Here is an 18586-nt window from a genome sequence, read left to right on the forward strand (position 1 = left end):
TTCAATAAAATCAAACCTGTGGTTAAGAACCTCAGCATCTGGTTCGACAGTAATCTAAGTTTGGAACATCACATCACAAATTTAGTACAGTCTTGTTTTTACCAGAGGTGTATTTCTAGAATACGCTCTGTATTAACTTTTAAAGACACAGAGACAATTTTTCATGCTTTCATGTCTTCTTCTTTAGATTACTGTAACAGCCTTTTTTACCTGCATGAACCAAATGTCCATAAACCGTTTTTGCAAATTCTCCAGAACTCAGCTGCCAGGTTTTTAACAAGAACCAAGAAATGTGACTATATTACCCCATTTTAGCGTTGTTAGCTCCCAGTATGATAAAGTATTGATTACTTTTGAAGAATTACACTCTAAAACCACTTTTTTCTGCTGAATACATATATGATTAGGTATGAAGTAATGTATATTGATCCTAGTCCCACTCTTCACATTTTCATCAAAGTATTTAAATTGAGCATTTTGAAACACTGAAAACTTAAGGGGACAGACTTTTTAGTACGGGCCCCAAGAATCTGGAATGCTGCTGACTCTGACATTATTTAAATCACTTCAGAAAACATACTTTTATTGGAGGGCTTTCCTCTATTTTAAGTAACTTCTAACTTGTTTTTTTCGTTCTGTTTCCTAAACTGTTTTAATCTCTAGCTAAGACTCTATATCTTTTATTTTTCTATCGTATAGCTGCCTTTGGAAAGCACCTTGTAACATGCTTTGTGAAAAGTGCTCTAATAATGAAGTTTATTATTAATATTATTATTATTCTGCCTGACTTTTCTCTCTCGCACTTACATTTCTTTCTTCTCAATTCAAGGATCTGTCTTCTGAGCTTGCTGGGCGAGAGCAACAGCAGCTGCGAATGCTGGAACAGCTCAACTGTATCCAGGTATTCAACTGATGTTCTGTGCGTCACCCTTTCATTTGGTGGTGGATCATTTAAAATCCAGATCACTATTGGTGTACTTTCTTGATATGATATAAAAGACGAGAAGCACATGTAAAAATCAATTAAAATATACTGTAGTAGAAGTTTTTTGTAGGTGAAATTCTTAAATGTATTCCATTTAATGGGAAACCGCATTAACAAAAACCATTTTCATGCTGAATAATGAATTAACATTCAACACCAAAAATCGGTTCCACCTTGTCAGAGCCGGGGTCAGGCTGAGAGGCGAGAGGCAGAGGCGCTGCTGCAGGAGAGCACGAGGGGCCGCGAGGAGCTGAAGAGCAGAGCTCAGGAGGCCGTGCGTCAGTGGAGGGCCAAGTGCAGGAGGCTGCAGAAGGAGCTGGAGGAGGCCAAGGCCCAGACTCATCTTTACACCGACAAGGTCTCGCAGGTCAGTTGTTGTTGAACGAGTGTTTGACATCGCAACCTCCAATTGGAGCTGCAGCTAAGCAACTGATCATCTGTATAATGTCGGCTTCCATTAAGCATCTGCATCTCAACCCTTCATCGATTTTTATTTCTCTATAAAACACTGGTCCAAAAATAATTATGATGTTTTATGTTGCAGCTAGAACAGCTTTGACTTTTGTAAGACTTTTCCCTCAGTGGAAATATATTATCATTACTAAATAAGCAGTGTAAGGTCAGACACAGAAGTGCTCCCTATCGCAATTGTAATTCATTTCAAAGGTGCAGGTCTCTGCAGGTAAATTGTACAGTGTACATTTTAGGACATCCTCAGGTCTCAGTGTGAGCTATCAGGTATCAGGAAAACCTTCTGTCATTTATCAGACCAAACAGACTCGTGTCTCAGCAAAACCTCCGTCAGATGAAAAGGCCTCACTTCTTAAACCAAATGCCGTCAAATGAAATGTCCTCAGGCTTCCAAATAAAAGTTATCAGACTCAACGTCCTCAGTCCGTAAAACACTTTTTGAAGAAACCGGAAATACACATGAAGGGCCGTTCTTTCCTCTTTTTTTCTAAAAGTTAAGATACATCAACGTTTTGTTTTATTAATAAACACACTAGTTAATGAAACGTTGATATATCTTATATATCTTATAACAGCTTTCAACTTAGTCTTGCATCCGATGCAGCACATATTGATGATGTCATGTATTTCCGGTTTCTTCAAAATACAACGTCATGTCGTGTTTACTGTAGGTTGTTGAGTCTGATGACTTTTATTTTGAAACCTGAAGCCGTGTCATTTGACGGAGGTTTTGCTGAGACATGAGTTTGTTTGGTCTGATAAATGGCAGAGGTTTTCCTGATACCTCACTATGAGACCGGAGGATGTCCTAAAATGTACACCGTACAATGGAGTTCTTTCACACCCAACAGCATCATCCATGTCTTTATGTAGCTTTGTTCACATATACCGAAAATGTTTCCCACAAATTTGGAAGTATGAGGATGTTGTGAATCTTTTGGTATGCTGAAGCATTAGGAGTTTCTTGTAAAAGACACTTACCCCATTTTGCATGTTGTCCTTTTAACCACCAAACACGGACTCATTAATCACAGCAGAGAAACGTATAGGCTAGATTCGACATACCTTCATTGATCCCTTTGTGAAGTTCCCTCAGGGAAATTAAAATTCCAAATGCAATACAGAACTTTGTAAAACAGCATGCAAAGTCAAAAAAATAAAAAACTTAAACAAATAAGCTACATATTAAAATATAAACTGTAATTCTGTATCTAGAACTCTTCATCTTTAAGTTCTCTACTTATTTTTAAGCTCATCTGAAGGCAACATGATGCGTTAAGGGAACAATTTTATACACACGTGGACTTAAAAGTGATTGGAACACCTTTATTTGGTGGTTTGGATGGTGAATGATTAGTTTGCAAATAAGGATAAAATACACTGTAATGCCAAGTCCACATTCTGATCCTATTCTGCAGTGGATTGAGTTTCGTCTCATATCACATCACTTATTTATATTCAAAGAATTTAAAAGACCTACAAGACATGCTTTTTTTCTCTCCCTCGCCCAAATATTCTCTCTACATACGGTATGTCAGTACACTGGAACAGCAGATTTCACTGCTCTACACAATAGTAGCATCACATTATACCAACAACATGCTCCCATCCTCCTTTGTCCTGTCCTCCCTGTGCTTTTTACCCTTGTATTTTCTCCCTCAATCAGGTGCATCACTGACCTCTTTTTCCGCCGAATAAAGTTAGATTACCCTTGCTTAGGGATGGCTGGTGACGGTCAGATTTGTTGCAAGAAAAAAACATGCATATTTGTAGCAAAAAGATTGAATTGTGTGCAGTATCAAGTTAAACTATGATGATCTTGTTAGATATTGGGGAAAAAGTGATGGACGTGTTAACCCCACAGTGAGGAAATTACAATTTAAGTATGGTTTGGACTGTACATCATAACACAACTGATCCCAGAAGTTAACCAGTAATCATTCAACTAGAGGAAGCTTAGGTCTTTCCAAGATTAAGTGTCTTTCCAAAATAAGATGTGTTGATAAAAGCCTCTTGTAGTGGCCGTATTATGTGACTTTAACTCCTAATTGTCATTTAGGATTCCTAGATTAGATTTTTAAGTTTGCTGCTAATGGTTTCCATATTGAGGGTAACTTTATCAAGCATTAATCTCTTGTACAGCATTTTGAAAATAAAATAATTATCATAGGCTTAATATTAAATATATTAGGCTCAAATGTTTTATGTACTCTACATGGTGTGTACTAAGATTAAGGGATGTTTGATTGATGTTTCTTTAACTTCTGTATTTAATACGATACACTTGCATTTGCATGGTTGAGCTCCAACCACTTGAGTGCTGTTCATTTACAAAATACATGATTTTCACTGTAGGATTTCCTCACTGCCTCTTAAGTAGCAGTGTGAGTAAGTGGAGGAAATTTCTGCATGGCAAATTTAACCACACATTATTCAATACAGTACCAGTAAAGCAGCCAACAGCCTGGCAGAAATAATGGTTATTGCTTAGTGGTGCTCTGTACTTTGGTTTCTACTGGCTGGGGTTTTTCTTTGAGTCTATAATTGAGCTCTCAACTGCCCATAATCCACTAAAGGTTTACCAGAGGGTGCTAAATCTCACTGCAGCTTATTGACTCGGCAGAAGTGGGTGCTGATGTGAAACAGTGACTACAGTAGTCAGTTTTATTGGCTAGCCACAGCCAGCTCCAGCTCCAATGTTCAGGGTTCGAGTAGGCAGGCGGCCAACCGACAGCACTATCAGCTACAAAACAGCCTCTAACAATACCACATAATGCATTGTTTTAGCAATAAAATACACAGAGACACAATGTTGTAAAACAAAAATAACCAATCTTTTTTTTTTTTTTACTCCAGCCCTGATGCCCCAAGGCTGCAGGAGAAAATCACACTTTTCTCTGCCCAACTCTATACTGTATGTAGCTGAGAGCGGTCGAAATCATCTGTGGATGGTTTATAGAAGGCCAGGAAAATGTATCTGTACAGCTAGCTGCTTGCACATTTCTTACACCAGGCAACACATCGTGTTTTACATGATTAAAAATGCAACATTGGACAGATTATAAAATTTAGAATAAACAATGCAAGTCTTTAAACACTAGGACAAACAATTTGTAAAGTGAATCAATGAAATGCTAAAAAGAAAACATTTTGAACAGAGTTTAAAAACCAACAGTAAAAGCAGTAAAAAGCTGAGTCAGACGGAGAAATCAAGAGTTTTTAACTTATATTTAAAAATGGTCATATTGGATGATGACTTTAGTTTGTTCTACTTTTTTGCAGCATAACAACTAAAAGCAGCGTCACCATGTTTGCTGGGAACTCTGGGCTCCAGTATCTGACCTGTGTTCATAGATCTGAGAGACGTTCTGGGTTTATACCTGACTAACATCTGATGTATTCTGGACCAAACCCATTCAAAGATTTATACACCAGCAGCAGAACTTTAAAGACTATTCTGAGGCTGACTGGGAGCCAGTGTAAAGACTTTAAAACTAAGATAATGTGCTCTGACCTCTTTGTTCTGGTTAAGACCTGAGCTGCAGCGTTCTGAACCAGCTGTAGCTGTTTGAAATTGATGCTGTTTTTGGGGATTCCTGTCAGGAGACCATTACAATAGTCCACTCTGCTGGAGATAAAATTATGGACCAGCCTCTCCTGAGTCATGAAACCTTTCATTCTGGGGATGTTCTTGAGGTGGTAGAAGACTATTTTTGTAATTAATGTATTATGAATGCTGAATGTCAGATCTGATCCATTCAGACTGCCAAGGTTTGGCACTTGGTTTTTAGTTTTTAGAAATTAAGACTAAAGGCAATAGTTTACAGCAGTCCTCTTTACCCTTGTAACAAAGACAGTCACCTCCATTTTGTCAGGATTTCATTAAAGGAGTTTTTAATTCATCCAAGAGTTTGTCTTTTCTAAACTGTAACGCACTATGGACTCTCTATGGGACCATATTCTTCTGGGTTCAGGACCAGGTATAGTTGTGTGTCATCTGCGTAGCTCTGATAATCGATTTTACAGCTCTGCAAAATTTGAGCCAGTGGAAAGGTATAGAGGCTGAACAAAAGCGGTCCAAGAACAGAGCCTTGAGGAACCCCACAGGACCACATTGAGCTTATGTGAGGTTTTGTGTGTATTTCTTTCTCTGTGATGAACCGCTGACTGATCTTATACTCTAAGGAAGCTAGTTCAGTGGCTTTCTGTTCTTACACCTCGTTATTGTAAATAGATCCTGTTTCATCTAATGTGTCCCTTTTTAAACTTTTCTCCTAGTTGTTTTTCTTGTTATCTTTACATTACCTCACTATTATACCTTTGTTGTTTTTAACTGTTGTTTTCTTATGTTTGTGATCATTGTCCCTCTTTCTAACAAATCAAACTCTGTCAAAAAGAGTTCAAAAAACAAAATTACAATAAAGTTTGACTGTTAGTGCTTCAGATAAAATAGCACTCCGCCATCACTGGGGGAATGTTTCAGCTAAAACTTTAATAACAGTCATCATGTATTACTAATACTTTATAACCTCACAGTGCATAATTTATAGGCATTTCTCTTTGGTTGAATTCCTACATGACTGCTCATTTTGAATAATAATATATAAAAAAAAAGCTTAAATTTGGCAAATTTTGTCATTTCTATACCTTTAAACATATCAAAGGATGTAGATATGAATAGGTGTGATGAGTTTAAGAAATAAGACTGATGGCAAGCTAAGGGATGGTACTTCTTATTCGTGCTGCTAAGTCTCCTAAGTGCAGTTAAGTCTTTGAGTATTTGTAATAATTTAGTCCTTTTGTCTTTATGGCTTCAGGTGCTATATAGCAATGGCAGAAATAGGCCCCTGTGTAATGATTTGCCTTAATGAAATGATCAGAATTAGAGAACCGTTTCCCAGTGTGTCTGATAGATTGTACTTGGTCTTATGAATAATGACTGACTTTAATGAAAAAGTCACCTTCCAGGATTATTTTATTTCATTTGAAGTGAGGGAGTCACCTCCAAAATCACAGTCAGCACTACTGTCACACTCACACACTGAAAGACAGACTCCCACCTGGCTAACCCAACGTGATGTGAATTAATTACTAAATAATTCCTGCCCTCTTAATGAATAAGGGGGGAGAATCAAGTGCTCTATTAAATGATTAGATGCTCGGCTACAGCAAGGTCTTTGCAAATTCCAGGCAAAGCCAGAGTATTAGAGGCAATCTGCCTTGAACAGACCTGACCATTGTCGCTTATCAGAGGGCTGAGTGCGAGTGTTTTCCTATCAGCACCAAACTTGTTACTGAATATGTTTCCCTCCCTCTCCCAGTGCTCCTTTTCTTTCACTCGTCATTATTATTGGATGTTCTTTTTTGTCTCGACACCGTATCACTCTCCTCTAATCATCCGTCTTCATTTTCATTTGCTTCTCTAACGTGTATTTCCTCCCTTTTCCTGCCTGCAGGCAGCCAGGGACAAGGAGAGCTCCCAGGCCCAGCTGAAGGTGCTGACCCAGCAGGTTGAGGTTGCCCGACGGGAGCTCGCTGAAATCCTTGGACGTTTGGCTATGCGTGACGAGGAGCTCCATCGCAAGGATGTAGAGGTGTCAGAGGCCCGCCAGCGCTACATGTCGCTGCAAGAAGAAACCCGTGAGGTGTACACTGTCTATGATTAGATTTTTCCTCTTTCTTGTCTTCTCCATCCATCCATCTATTTTCAAACCCGCTTGATTTAGGGGTCACTGGGGTCTGCTGGTGCCTATCTACAGTTGTCATCGGGCCTTAGGCAAGGGTTGTTATCTGGCCTTCAATTGAAATTCATCTGCTCACCTTGCTCACATGTCAATTTCCAGTCCATGAAAGCCATTGTCCTTAATATTATAGGCATCTCTTAGGTTTAAAACACCTGAGCTTAATGTCATACCTGCAGAGCTGCATAACGTCACAATCATGACATTCAGTTGTGCTGAAGCTGGACACAGCTCAACTTAAACTCATCTCAAACATTTTGGATCCAGGGGCTTTTCACAGGAGGAGATTTTTAAGGTCTTCCTCATAATCCTCACATCAGTTAAACACAATTTACTGCCATTTGTGGCCCTAAATACCACAGGAATTATCTATTTTTTGAACGTTTGAACTTAAATATTTAAGATTTTTGTAGTAGAAATGAACTTAAAGAGTACCTGTACTGGTATTTTATATAACATAACATGAGTTTTAATAAATTACCAATAAATAAATCATGTTTACATTTATTTAAAGCCATCACACTTCAAAGTGATACAGCAGTGCGTCATGTCCAGTCTCCATATGCTGTACATGTGAATTGCAGTATGTTTTACTGGTGCATTGGTCCCCGTATGTAGTTAAACACGTTTGTAAAGATGAAAATAATTTCAAAGACCTCCAAGCTACAGCTCAAGGATCTCTTAGTAGTAATAATAATAATAATGGCTTGATTTTATATCGCTTTTTTCTAGGAGACTCAAAGTGCGTACAGAAACCATTATTCGTTCACACCAGTCACTCGTCAGTCGTACCAGTGGTGGTAAGCTACATTGTAGCCACGTCTTCCCTGGGGCATACTGACAGAAGCGTGGCTGCCATTTTGCGCCTACTCCCCCTCTGACCACCACCAACATTTATGCACAATTCATACCCATTCATTCGAGGCAATGTGGGTAAAGTACCTTTCCCAAGGACGCAATGACAATGACTTGGTTAGAGTGGGATTCAAACCCCCAACCCTTCGGTTATTGGACAACCCACTCTACCACTGATCCACGGTCACCCTCATGTTCGGACAGCACGAGTTACACTTTTTTAAAAGTTACAGATTTTGCTCTCCAAAAGTGTTCCAAAAGTCTCGCGTAAAGAGTGTCAATAGAGTGGACCGGTTCGATTACACAAGCGTAACGCACACAAATAGTTTTCTTACAATAATGGCCCCATAGAACGCATCTGATTCACAGACTTGGACAAAATGTTCACTTGCTGCCCTCTAACATTGCGTTTCCATAATCCATCAGCAGAGGTTCTTTAACTCATTCAGTGCCAGCCTTTTTCAAAATTTCTACCCACTCAGTGCCAGCCGTTTTAGAGCATTTTGACTAATTATTAAAGACCCACAGAATATTTTGTACTATGACAATCCGACGTCTGACTCTCTACTTTCATCCGAAAAAAGTATTTTGTTTCTAGCTTGTTTCGTTCTTCTGTAATCAGCAGTTTAATAGAGGCAAGTTTCACACAAATTGGCAGTTTGTGACAAAAAGCTGAGAAAAACAGCTTTTTCTGAAAAAACCCATTAGTGACTTTGAATCATTTTTTTTGCTTTAGGGACACCTCAACATTGATTTCCTACTACAAAAACAACACTGAGACCGGGCTTTTGATGGCAACATTATGATTATTTTGCTATCTATGTCAGAGTTTAATAGATTTCTTACTGTATTTTGGCGTTCCTCCAAGTGTCTCCCCCGTCAATTTCCACACACCCAACTTCCTCTTCAGCCGGACATGCCGAGTGTCAGCGCTTGCCCCGTTTTTTTGATCGTTTTATCTCACCATTGCGACACTCTCAATAGTCCACTTAGGTTTCACACATGCTCTGGTCCAGTGTGAGCTGCTGGGAACTTCAGCATCAACTCTTGTAGTGCTTTTCCTTTCCTCTCCCTCTGAGCTCTGCCCATCATGGGTGATCTCTCATCCAAAGGTATACTGCTGCCACCTAGATGTCACCAGTTGGTCACTACATCATGGTACAAGTTAGATATTCAGAGCTTCGTCCCACTGTCTCCTAGCAACCCCAGCTGAAAAACCCAATTTACGTCTATAGATGTTGAATGGCACTCAATGAGTTAATTTCAAGACTAAACAGTCCAAGGTACAATTTTTTTTAGTTTTTTCACAAACTGTAACCAGCTCCTGAAAAGTCACACTAAATCTCATTGCTGTAGGTTGTCTGTGTGTGTTTGTTGATTAGCACAGAACGTGCATTTTTCTTACGACAATGTACAGGTTGGACGCTAACAGAAAGTATGTAGTGTCTGTCGATACCTCAGGTTTTGAAACTTAAGGATGTGATGATTGCCAACCAAATATGGAGAATGACTATTTTATGATCATATTATTTTAACACTTTGTGCTTGTATAGGTGGCCATTGAAGGCTTATTAATGTATTGTTGTAATGTAAATACTACACAGTTACTTCCTTTATTTGTTTGACCAATCACTGTACTCTTTGTCAGTGATCAGTACCACAGTTTGGGGTTGTATTTAATTCTCTGCAACTTTTTATGTTGAATCTGGAGTCTCCTCCCCCCTGAACTTCATATTCTCTTAAACTTGACAAAACCAAGTATTACCCAATAATGCACATACTTTTATTTGAATTTTTTTGTTTTTAGTTTTAGAATTAACTTTGACCATTTGTGTGCTTGTGAAAAGCTCAAGCCTCACGTCTAACCTCTTCCTTTAATGGAAGAATCCATTTGTTATACAGTATATTGTTTATACTAAACGTTTCCCATGCACCCTTAAATAGTCCCTTGGCAAAAGCTTATTAGCTCCATTTTATCTCATTGGCAAAAGCAATTAACCTTGAGGGAGTAGCTCTGTGTTTCATTTTTTTTTTAAATTATATTCTCTTTAATGCACTAATGAGAAAATAACAAAGCCCTTTACTTTAGGTAAGGGAGGCCAAAGTTGCCCTTGAAGAGGAGGCTCACCGCCAAGCAGCTGTCCAAGCGAGACTGAGGGAGGAGAACCAGAGGCTTGAAGAACGAGCTGATACGATAGAGCGACGTTATCAGAGGGAGAGGGATGCTCAAGTAGAGATGCAGACCTCCCTGAATCAAATGACCGCGGCTCACAGCCAGGTCTCTCAGCAGCTGGCCCAAGAGCAGAGCTCAAGGAAGTGGCTCCAGAAGGAAAACTTAGAACTTCAGACCAACGTGACAACACTGCAGGAGGAGCGAGACGCCTTGAGTAAGCAGCTCCAGCTTGAGAGAGAGGTGCATCAAAAGGAGCTGGACAACTTGAAGGCATTAATGGAGGACAGCAGGATTAGGAAGGACCGGGAAGCACAGGACATGCTCAAGCTTTATGATCAGGAGCGAGAAGAGATGCAGGCATACCTGAAAGAAGCTAAGGTAGGTCCACCTAAAATGTGAATACGCTACTGTTGGCGTAGATCTTTTAATGCTTGTGATTCTAATGACCTGGAAATCAGTCAATTTCTTTCCTTTCATCACCTTAAAAACAGATGACTAGATTTATTAACATAATCAATAACCCTGATACGTGTCGTAATCAAAAACCCTGGATACATGTAAAGCTACAGCACGATTGTGGTTCTCCACTTCCTTCACAGCAGACTGCACCAGAGGCCAAAGACAACTCTGACTCCATCTTATTTTGTAGTGTTTCACTCTACAGTTCAGAGTCCAAGGGTGTGGGGTGGTCTACGATAGAGTTTCTTCTCCTCTTGGTTAGTCATCCTCATAATAATTCACTGGCAGGATGATGGTCATTTCCAGGGCCTGTGTCATATTCGGTTATCCTCAGTGACGTTTGTCGATCCCCTCAGCAAAGCTATGTGTATCCAAGCATTTACTAACTAACACTATGTCCCCTCAAAAAGTGATCCTTTAACTACTAAGCATTTACATATAAGCTAACATTCTAGCAATACTTAACCTTAGCGCCTAAAACAGTGTCCATAATCTGACAGTACATTTTTATCATACTTTTATTATTCAGGAAAAAGGGCCCCTATTTTGGTGACCTAAAGTGCAGCTTTGCAGACTAGCGCTTTGCTCGCTGTTTGGCGTGTCCCTAAAAATCAGGCATGGTTTAGAGATTTTTCAGCGCAGTCTAGTTGGAGAACAGCACGGCGCACCATGCACTATGATATAAGATTAGAAAATAGACTTTGCTCCATGTAAAAGGTGTTTTACATCGTTGGCAGGGCCCGGTGCAGATTGCAGACGCAATGCTATAGACGTGTTTACCTGCAAAGATTGGTTGGTTTTTACCAAACCGAGCATTCGTTATAGAGTTTAGTGCATTATGCGTGCATGGATCAGCTTCGTCAGCCTGGAGTGTCCAAGCTAAGCTTCCCCTCTCGTTCACAGAATCAAAATAACACTTTTGCGCACAACGGCTTCAACAGGCTGTTCCTAAGAGCTCACTGTAAAAAAGTGCAGGAGTAAATTAGAGAATATGATAAAAAAAAAAAGACAAGGTAAAGGAGTGAGTATTACTAAGAGTCAACATTCCATCCGGACTGGCCCCAGTCACAGATCCCACGTGCTGACACCGACACCCCACGCTGCACTCACTGCAACACAGAGTACACAGCACAGAGCTCTAACAAGTCCACACAGCACACAACCTAATGCACACATGCATTAGTATTGTTACAACACATCATCAGTAGGGTAAAACTAACTAAAGGTTGCACGGTGTGCATATCCTGCCGCCGTGTTTCTCGTTGTGAGATGGCTAAATGTGCTTTAACTGTGTGTGGAACACGACCGCGTCCCTTTCCCACTCTCCTTTCAGGTGTGTTTATCTCACTAAACCACGACCCTGAATAATGAGGATGTTTGATCCAGCTGAATAAGCTGGCACAATCCTGACATACCCCGCCTCTCTCCTCCGAGAACACACTTTCTGACCACACCTTGAATAATTTACAAAAGAGAAGCTATATTAAATATTCACTCACCTTCAACATTTGGGATATGGTGGAGCAAATCCAGAAGTTGCAAAAGGAAAAAATACACAGAGAGGCTAACAATTAGAATATATACTGCATTGTTACTGAAGTAAGTCCTGGTTGCAAAGGCAGGGGATGACCAAACAAAATCTACTATAATTTTAAATGATAATGATATTCCTGAATATATTCTATAAATCTTTCACTGTTCTCTGGATAATGTCTTCTTCGATGTTTATGGGGATATTATGAAATAAAATCTAATCCTAATCAACACTTTAAACATCACTGACAGGCTTTTAAAATTCATCACCTTCATTCCACAGCCTCTAAACATCTGCTGCATTTCCCACTCAGCTAGATGCAGACAAAATGTTCATTTAGGCTAATTTCCCTCATTGGCCCGGCCTGCTTGTGTAGAGTGCGGGTTAACTGAGGATAGCCGAGTCTTTAAAAGCCGTGGTGCCCCTTTGAATCTCACAGCAATACTAAAGCTCTAAGCGTGAATTTTTAAAACCCATATCACATCTCCGAAGTCTCATCACGGCTTTACCAGGGAAAAGAGCCTCCACTTGACTTACCCCTCATGTACTTGCCCTCCCTACCTTCAACATCTCCAATGATGAGCCCTCCTGGGTACATAGTTGCTCGAGGGGAATGGTCTTGCCTGATATGGTTGAGCTTAGCCCATTAGTTTTTCTGAATGATGTTAATATCTGACATAGTTCAACGTAATAGTGTCGTTTCTGAGCACGGTGAGGACAAGGGCGTTTGCCGGCATGTTTTTTTAAATGCAAGCCTTCGGGTGCTGCCGATGTCCCTGAGAAGCCCACCCTATATTTACATGGAATTGAAATTGTGACAGTACAGTTAACTGTAAGGAAAAACTTTAAACTATTCCACTCAGCTTGTCCTTGTCCTTCAGTTCAGGGACTCAGAGTCTTTTCTCTCACCTCGTTCCAGTTCTAAATCTACTTCTTGCTCAGAAGTTTTCTTTTTTTTATCTCACTGATCAGTTTGTTGTTTTTTTTCCATCATAGATGAAAATATTAGGTCAGATTTTTTTCTATTTGATATTTGATGTAATCAGTGAGCATTAAAAGCCAAAACATGAAGTTTACAGTCATCACCTCATCCTCTCGTGGATTCTGTAGGTCAGTGTTTTTCAACCTTTTTTGGAGCCAAAGTACATTGTTTCATTGAAAAAAAGAAAGACAAGGCAAATGTATTTGTATAGCGCATTTCATACACAAGGCATCTCAATGTGCAAAAAGTGCGACAGAAAACATTCAACAGCTTAAAAATCAATAAGAACATTAAAATCAGCAGCAAAAACGTTTAAAATCATCAGTAAAAACATTTAAAATCAACAACAACATGACCAAAAATCTCCCTCTCAGTCGTACAAAGTAGAGATTAACGTTATTCTGTTAAATATTGTTTATGCTGTGTTGGGTGTTTTGCACACACCCAACACAGCATAACGTGGATGGCTGTTCATCATAGGAATGGGATCCACACAAGGTTCCTGCTGCTTAACAGAAGGTTTTCCTTGCCGCCATGATGAATTCATGTTGGGTGTGGGATACATATGTATGTGTATTTACGTATATATGCATATGTGTGTATCCATAAAATGAAGAGTCCGTCCTTAAGACTGCTCTACTGTAAAGTGCCTTGAGATACCATTGGTTATGATTTGGCGCTATACAAATAAAGATTGATTGATTGATTGATTGATAGTTTTATATAATGATTTTTTATTATGTCACTTTACATTAAATTTATCACAATGATATGTTTGCAGACAATAATTAAGTAGTTTAAAAAAAACCCTGCTGTAGCTAACTGTAACCTGTGCAGCCTTCAAGTATGAAATGTAGCATCTTTCTAATTTGACATTTTCCACAAGTCTCAAGTCGATATTTCCTCTTCCCGTGAAATAATACTGAAGAAAGAACGTTTGTGTCTTAAAAAGCGTTCTCTCTCTTTTAGGCTGACTCGGCATCAGACAAGGAGGTGTGTGGGGCACTGCGCCACAAGTTGGACAGGATGAAGGATGAGTGTGATAAGCTGGCAGCACAGTTGACATCTAAAGAGGAGGCCCATTCCATTCTCCAAAGAAAATGTCAACTGCTAAAGCAAGAGTTGGAAGACAAGGTAAGCTTTGGCTGTTTTACTTCATCAGACTTTATAAGAACTGTTTACCGAAGAGCTCACAGTTATTTCACCTTTTTACTGCATCCTGCATTTACTGATGTTCACCTTGAGTCAGGTATTGCTGCAGGAAAAAGAAAAAAAATACGAATGGTATAGCTGTATAGTGTGTATAATGAAATAATCCTTAGAATTAGCCCTAAAATGTTATGTTTTTATTGTTATACTTTAATGTTTATAGTTACCACATGTGCATTGCAGTTGTTACTGCTGAGTGTTCGAGGAGCATTTCTATGATTTATAGGGCATGTACCTTTTTCAATTGCACTGACTGGGGTCTGGTCAAATTCTCTTTACTTGGTTGGATTTCTTTGGATCTTTTCATGTGATTTTTAGCTCAGGTTGTATAAGTTCTGTGGTAAATGGTATTTATGCAAACCATTTAGTGGGAAATGTAACCGTGGCTCAGGTGGTAGAGGGTCGTCTTCTGATCGAGAGGTTGGGGGTTCGATCCCAGTACCTGACTATGCGTCAAAGTGTCCTTGGGTAAGACACTGAACCCTAAGTTGCTCCCAGTGATTGACTAGCGCCTTGTATGGCAGTCCTGTCCCATTGGTGTGGGAATGTGAGAGTGATTGGGTGAATGAGCTGATATGTAAAGTGCTTTGGGACTGCTTCAGTGTGGGGGTAAAGCGCTATATAAATCAAGACCATTTACCATTTTTACCATTTTACCCCTTTAGCACCGAAAGAATATCTGTAATATTATGTGAATATCTGTAAAAGTCACGTTTTTCTATTAGCTCTGTCTGCCAGCATAGCATCTCTTCTTCACTGCTAGAATAACTGCATGCCAACCGACCATTGGATTGCCAGCGCCCTCTGCTGGTCCAAACAAATATCTGATGTAAACACAGTACACTGACTGTTTTTTTAGGGACAAAATACATTTTCAGTTGCGCTCTTAAAAAGAAAAGGAACTATTATGCAGTTTTGCATTGTTTACTTTAGAACCACAACTTAAATTAATAGGCTTCTTCTTCATTTGTATTATTACTTTATTTATTTCATTCAGGATTTATTTTTAGGTAAACTGCAGTGTTTTGAATAGTTCATCAAGGGATTCATTTGACAATGAAAAATAAAAGGAAAAAAGTACAGTATAAAGTAATATTTTTTAGTCATCATTTGTCCACAGTCCCATTTTGTAAAATAAATTGTGAGAGAATTGTATCGTGAACCCAGTATCGTAAATCGAATCGTATCGGGAGTTGAGTGAATCGTTACATCCCTAATTACAACTCCGTTACGATTATGTTGACTGGCATTTTTTCTAATTATAATTCAAATTAGAATTACTATTTTCTCCCTGAAAGTCAATTACAATTAAGTTCTCAATTACTAAAGTTTCGTTACAGTTAATCACAATTACTGAGCCTTTAATAAATAAGCCCACAAAAGTGAACTTTCCTGTTGTGTTAGCTTTCTGTTAGCATCTCTTATGGGTCTGTTTTGAACCATGTCTTAAATCAGCTGTAAAATACACTAAAAAGAATATTCTATCATCCAATTTGTTTTTCATCTCTTAGTTACATTGTTACGCTTCCTTATCCATAAGGATATTGATTCTAATATTTTTGGTGTGGGCGTCTGAGCTTTTTTGTGCCAGTATACACCTCTATCTAAATAATTAAAAAAAAAAGGTAAAATGATGATAAAGAAAACTGACAGGTAGTCGGAAAATATAGAACTGTAGCATGGTTCACCAAGTTTGTGTCTATTTAAATTGTAAATGACAGTGAGTTTTGTTTAAAATTTTTATGCCAATTACAATTCCTACAAAGTCAATTATCTGATATCTATATTGCGATTACAACAGCAACATATTTTTTAAAATCACGATTACTATTACAATTATGCCATAATTATAATTCATTATCAATTACATAATTACAATTATAATTGACCCCAACCCTGGTCCCTATGTGCGTGTCCACTACTGCTTCATATGCTTTGTTCTAAAGACACTTTATTTGAACTTAAGAACATAAAACTATGCATGCTCATGTTTTTACAGGTCAAATCAAGGGAGCGGAGACATAATTCTGAATCTGAACGTGTTAAGCTTGAGCAGAAGGTGATACAAATGGAGTCTGAGCAGGAGGTGGTCCTCACCTCCATGGGGGAGGAGTTAGATGTCGCATGTCGTAGCCTGGCAAGAAACGGTGAAGACAAACTGCAGGTATTTGTGTGTGTGTGTGTGTGTGTGTGTGTGTGTGTGAGTGTGTGTGTGTGTGTGTGTGTGTGTTTTTTTTAAAGCAGTTGCAACTATTATTATTATTAGTTTGTTTAGAAAACTGTGATGATAGGACTTATCCAATCCACATGTTACACCTGCAATGTCATAAAGGTCTTGTTTTGATGCTTTTTATCCCAGCAGAGCCCAGAAGTGACACAACATTCCTTCACCATAAGGCCAGATCAATTAATATCAATATAAAAAGGCTATCAAATGTCTCATTTTGCATCACTGCACACCCACAGTATTCTCAGTTTACCACGCAGTGTGACTTTCCCGTTATATGTAGGTGGTTGATTTCCCCTTGTGGTCAGACTAATGAACCCAGCCTGCTTGTATTAGCTTCCATAGATTTCTCAGCCTATTCCAGCCATGCCTCAGTCAGACTGGGAGCCAAGCCAACACCTTTCCCTCGTTTGTAATCCGTCAATTTGAGAAGAAGGCAAACCTACTTGTGAGTGGCCTAATGAGGAGAATTGTTAAGCAGTTAACAGCTTTATTAGGTTTTTATTACCTTAGGTGACTTCTACTTTAACAAAAGTTTTGAGGTTGTGTGAAGTTATTCATGTTGAGAAGTAATAAGTGTGGCAGGTTGGTTGGCAGCTATTTTGAATCCCTCTGTGGTGAGTGACACACAGTGCTGTGGCAACAATGCACAATTCTACTTTGTATATGCAAAGATATGTTGCTATTTCTGACCATATTTAGCACACATGTTGTCAAAAGTTCCGATTTTTCTATCATAAAAATCAAAACTGATTTAATGAACAGTAATATTTCGGTGGGCTTAATGTTAGATCTCTTGTTAACAAGTCACTTTGCACACAAGTCACTAATAATTAATGATTTTATTTTGACACATCACTTGGACTTTTTATTTCTTAATGAAACATGGTTGAATGATGGTATCAGTAATACTATTCTCAATGAAAGTGCACCACAAGACTTTATTTATTTCAATAAGTGTCGTACTTGCAGGAAAGGTGGTGGAGTTGCTGCCATTTTTAAATCAATATTTCAGTGCAAAGAAATAACATTTGGTGATTTTATCTCCTTTGAATATATGTCATTCTTACTGAAGGGTGATTCAAGAGTTCTGTTTTTAGTCGTTTATAGACCCCCAAAATATTCTGGAGAATTCATGGATGAGTTTGCTGAACTGCTGTCAGTTGTATGCACTGAATACAACTTTTTAATAATAACAGGTGACTTAAATATTCATGTAGACAATAACATGGACAATACTGCCAAAGAACTGTATGCTTTAATGGATACTTTTGGTCTTACACAACATGTGACTGGTCCGACACACACTCAAGGTCACACTTTGGATCTGGTTATCTCTAAAGGTGTTGATATCTCTGCTGTTGATGTAAGAGACTTAGCTCTATCTGATAATTTTTGTGTCTTTTTTGACCTAGAGACTGTAACATCTGTTCCCCCTAGTTATGTGTGTTTAAAGAAAAGGTACATAAATGAGAACACAAGTGCACAGTTTATGGAAGCCATAGCAATGACACCAACATTGAGTGCTGAGACAGTTGATGATCTTCTGGATGAGTATAATAGAAACGTCTGTAATGTCATAGATGTGGTGGCTCCAATCAAAACTAAGAGAAAACCAAACACACAGAAAACACCTTGGAGGAGGACTGAGATAATGCAGAATTTGAAATCTGACTGTAGAAGAGCTGAGCGTAAATGGAGATCAACAAAACTCCAAATTCATCTAGAACTGTACAAAATAAGTCTGCGAAAATTCAACGATGGCTTGTTCAAAGCAAGGCAGCAATACTTTTCTGAAATTATTGCCAAAAATGTCAACAACTCTCGCACGTTGTTTTCTGTAATTGAAAAGCTCACAACAATCAGATAGCCCCTGAATTACTGTCAGCTGGAAAATGCAATGAATTTGCTGTATATTTCAATGAAAAAATACAATCAATAAGGTCAAAC

The 18586-nt window shown here is 38.8% G+C and overlaps 1 protein-coding gene across 2 annotated transcripts in view; it reads left to right on the forward strand.

The window, feature by feature from the left end:
* cep128 (centrosomal protein 128) overlaps nt 1-18586 on the forward strand; it is a 76776-nt gene that overhangs the window by 23273 nt on the left and 34917 nt on the right. For both annotated transcript variants that reach the window (XM_028440367.1, XM_028440368.1), the window contains exons 12-17: nt 830-901; nt 1167-1352; nt 6913-7101; nt 10142-10603; nt 14170-14334; nt 16409-16573. In XM_028440367.1, coding sequence (XP_028296168.1) covers nt 830-901; nt 1167-1352; nt 6913-7101; nt 10142-10603; nt 14170-14334; nt 16409-16573 — 1239 coding nt within the window. The remainder of the gene's footprint in view (nt 1-829; nt 902-1166; nt 1353-6912; nt 7102-10141; nt 10604-14169; nt 14335-16408; nt 16574-18586) is intronic.

The sequence above is a fragment of the Gouania willdenowi genome, chromosome 24 (genome assembly GCF_900634775.1).
Source record: "Gouania willdenowi chromosome 24, fGouWil2.1, whole genome shotgun sequence".
In the NCBI taxonomy this organism is placed as follows: Eukaryota; Metazoa; Chordata; class Actinopteri; order Blenniiformes; family Gobiesocidae; genus Gouania; species Gouania willdenowi.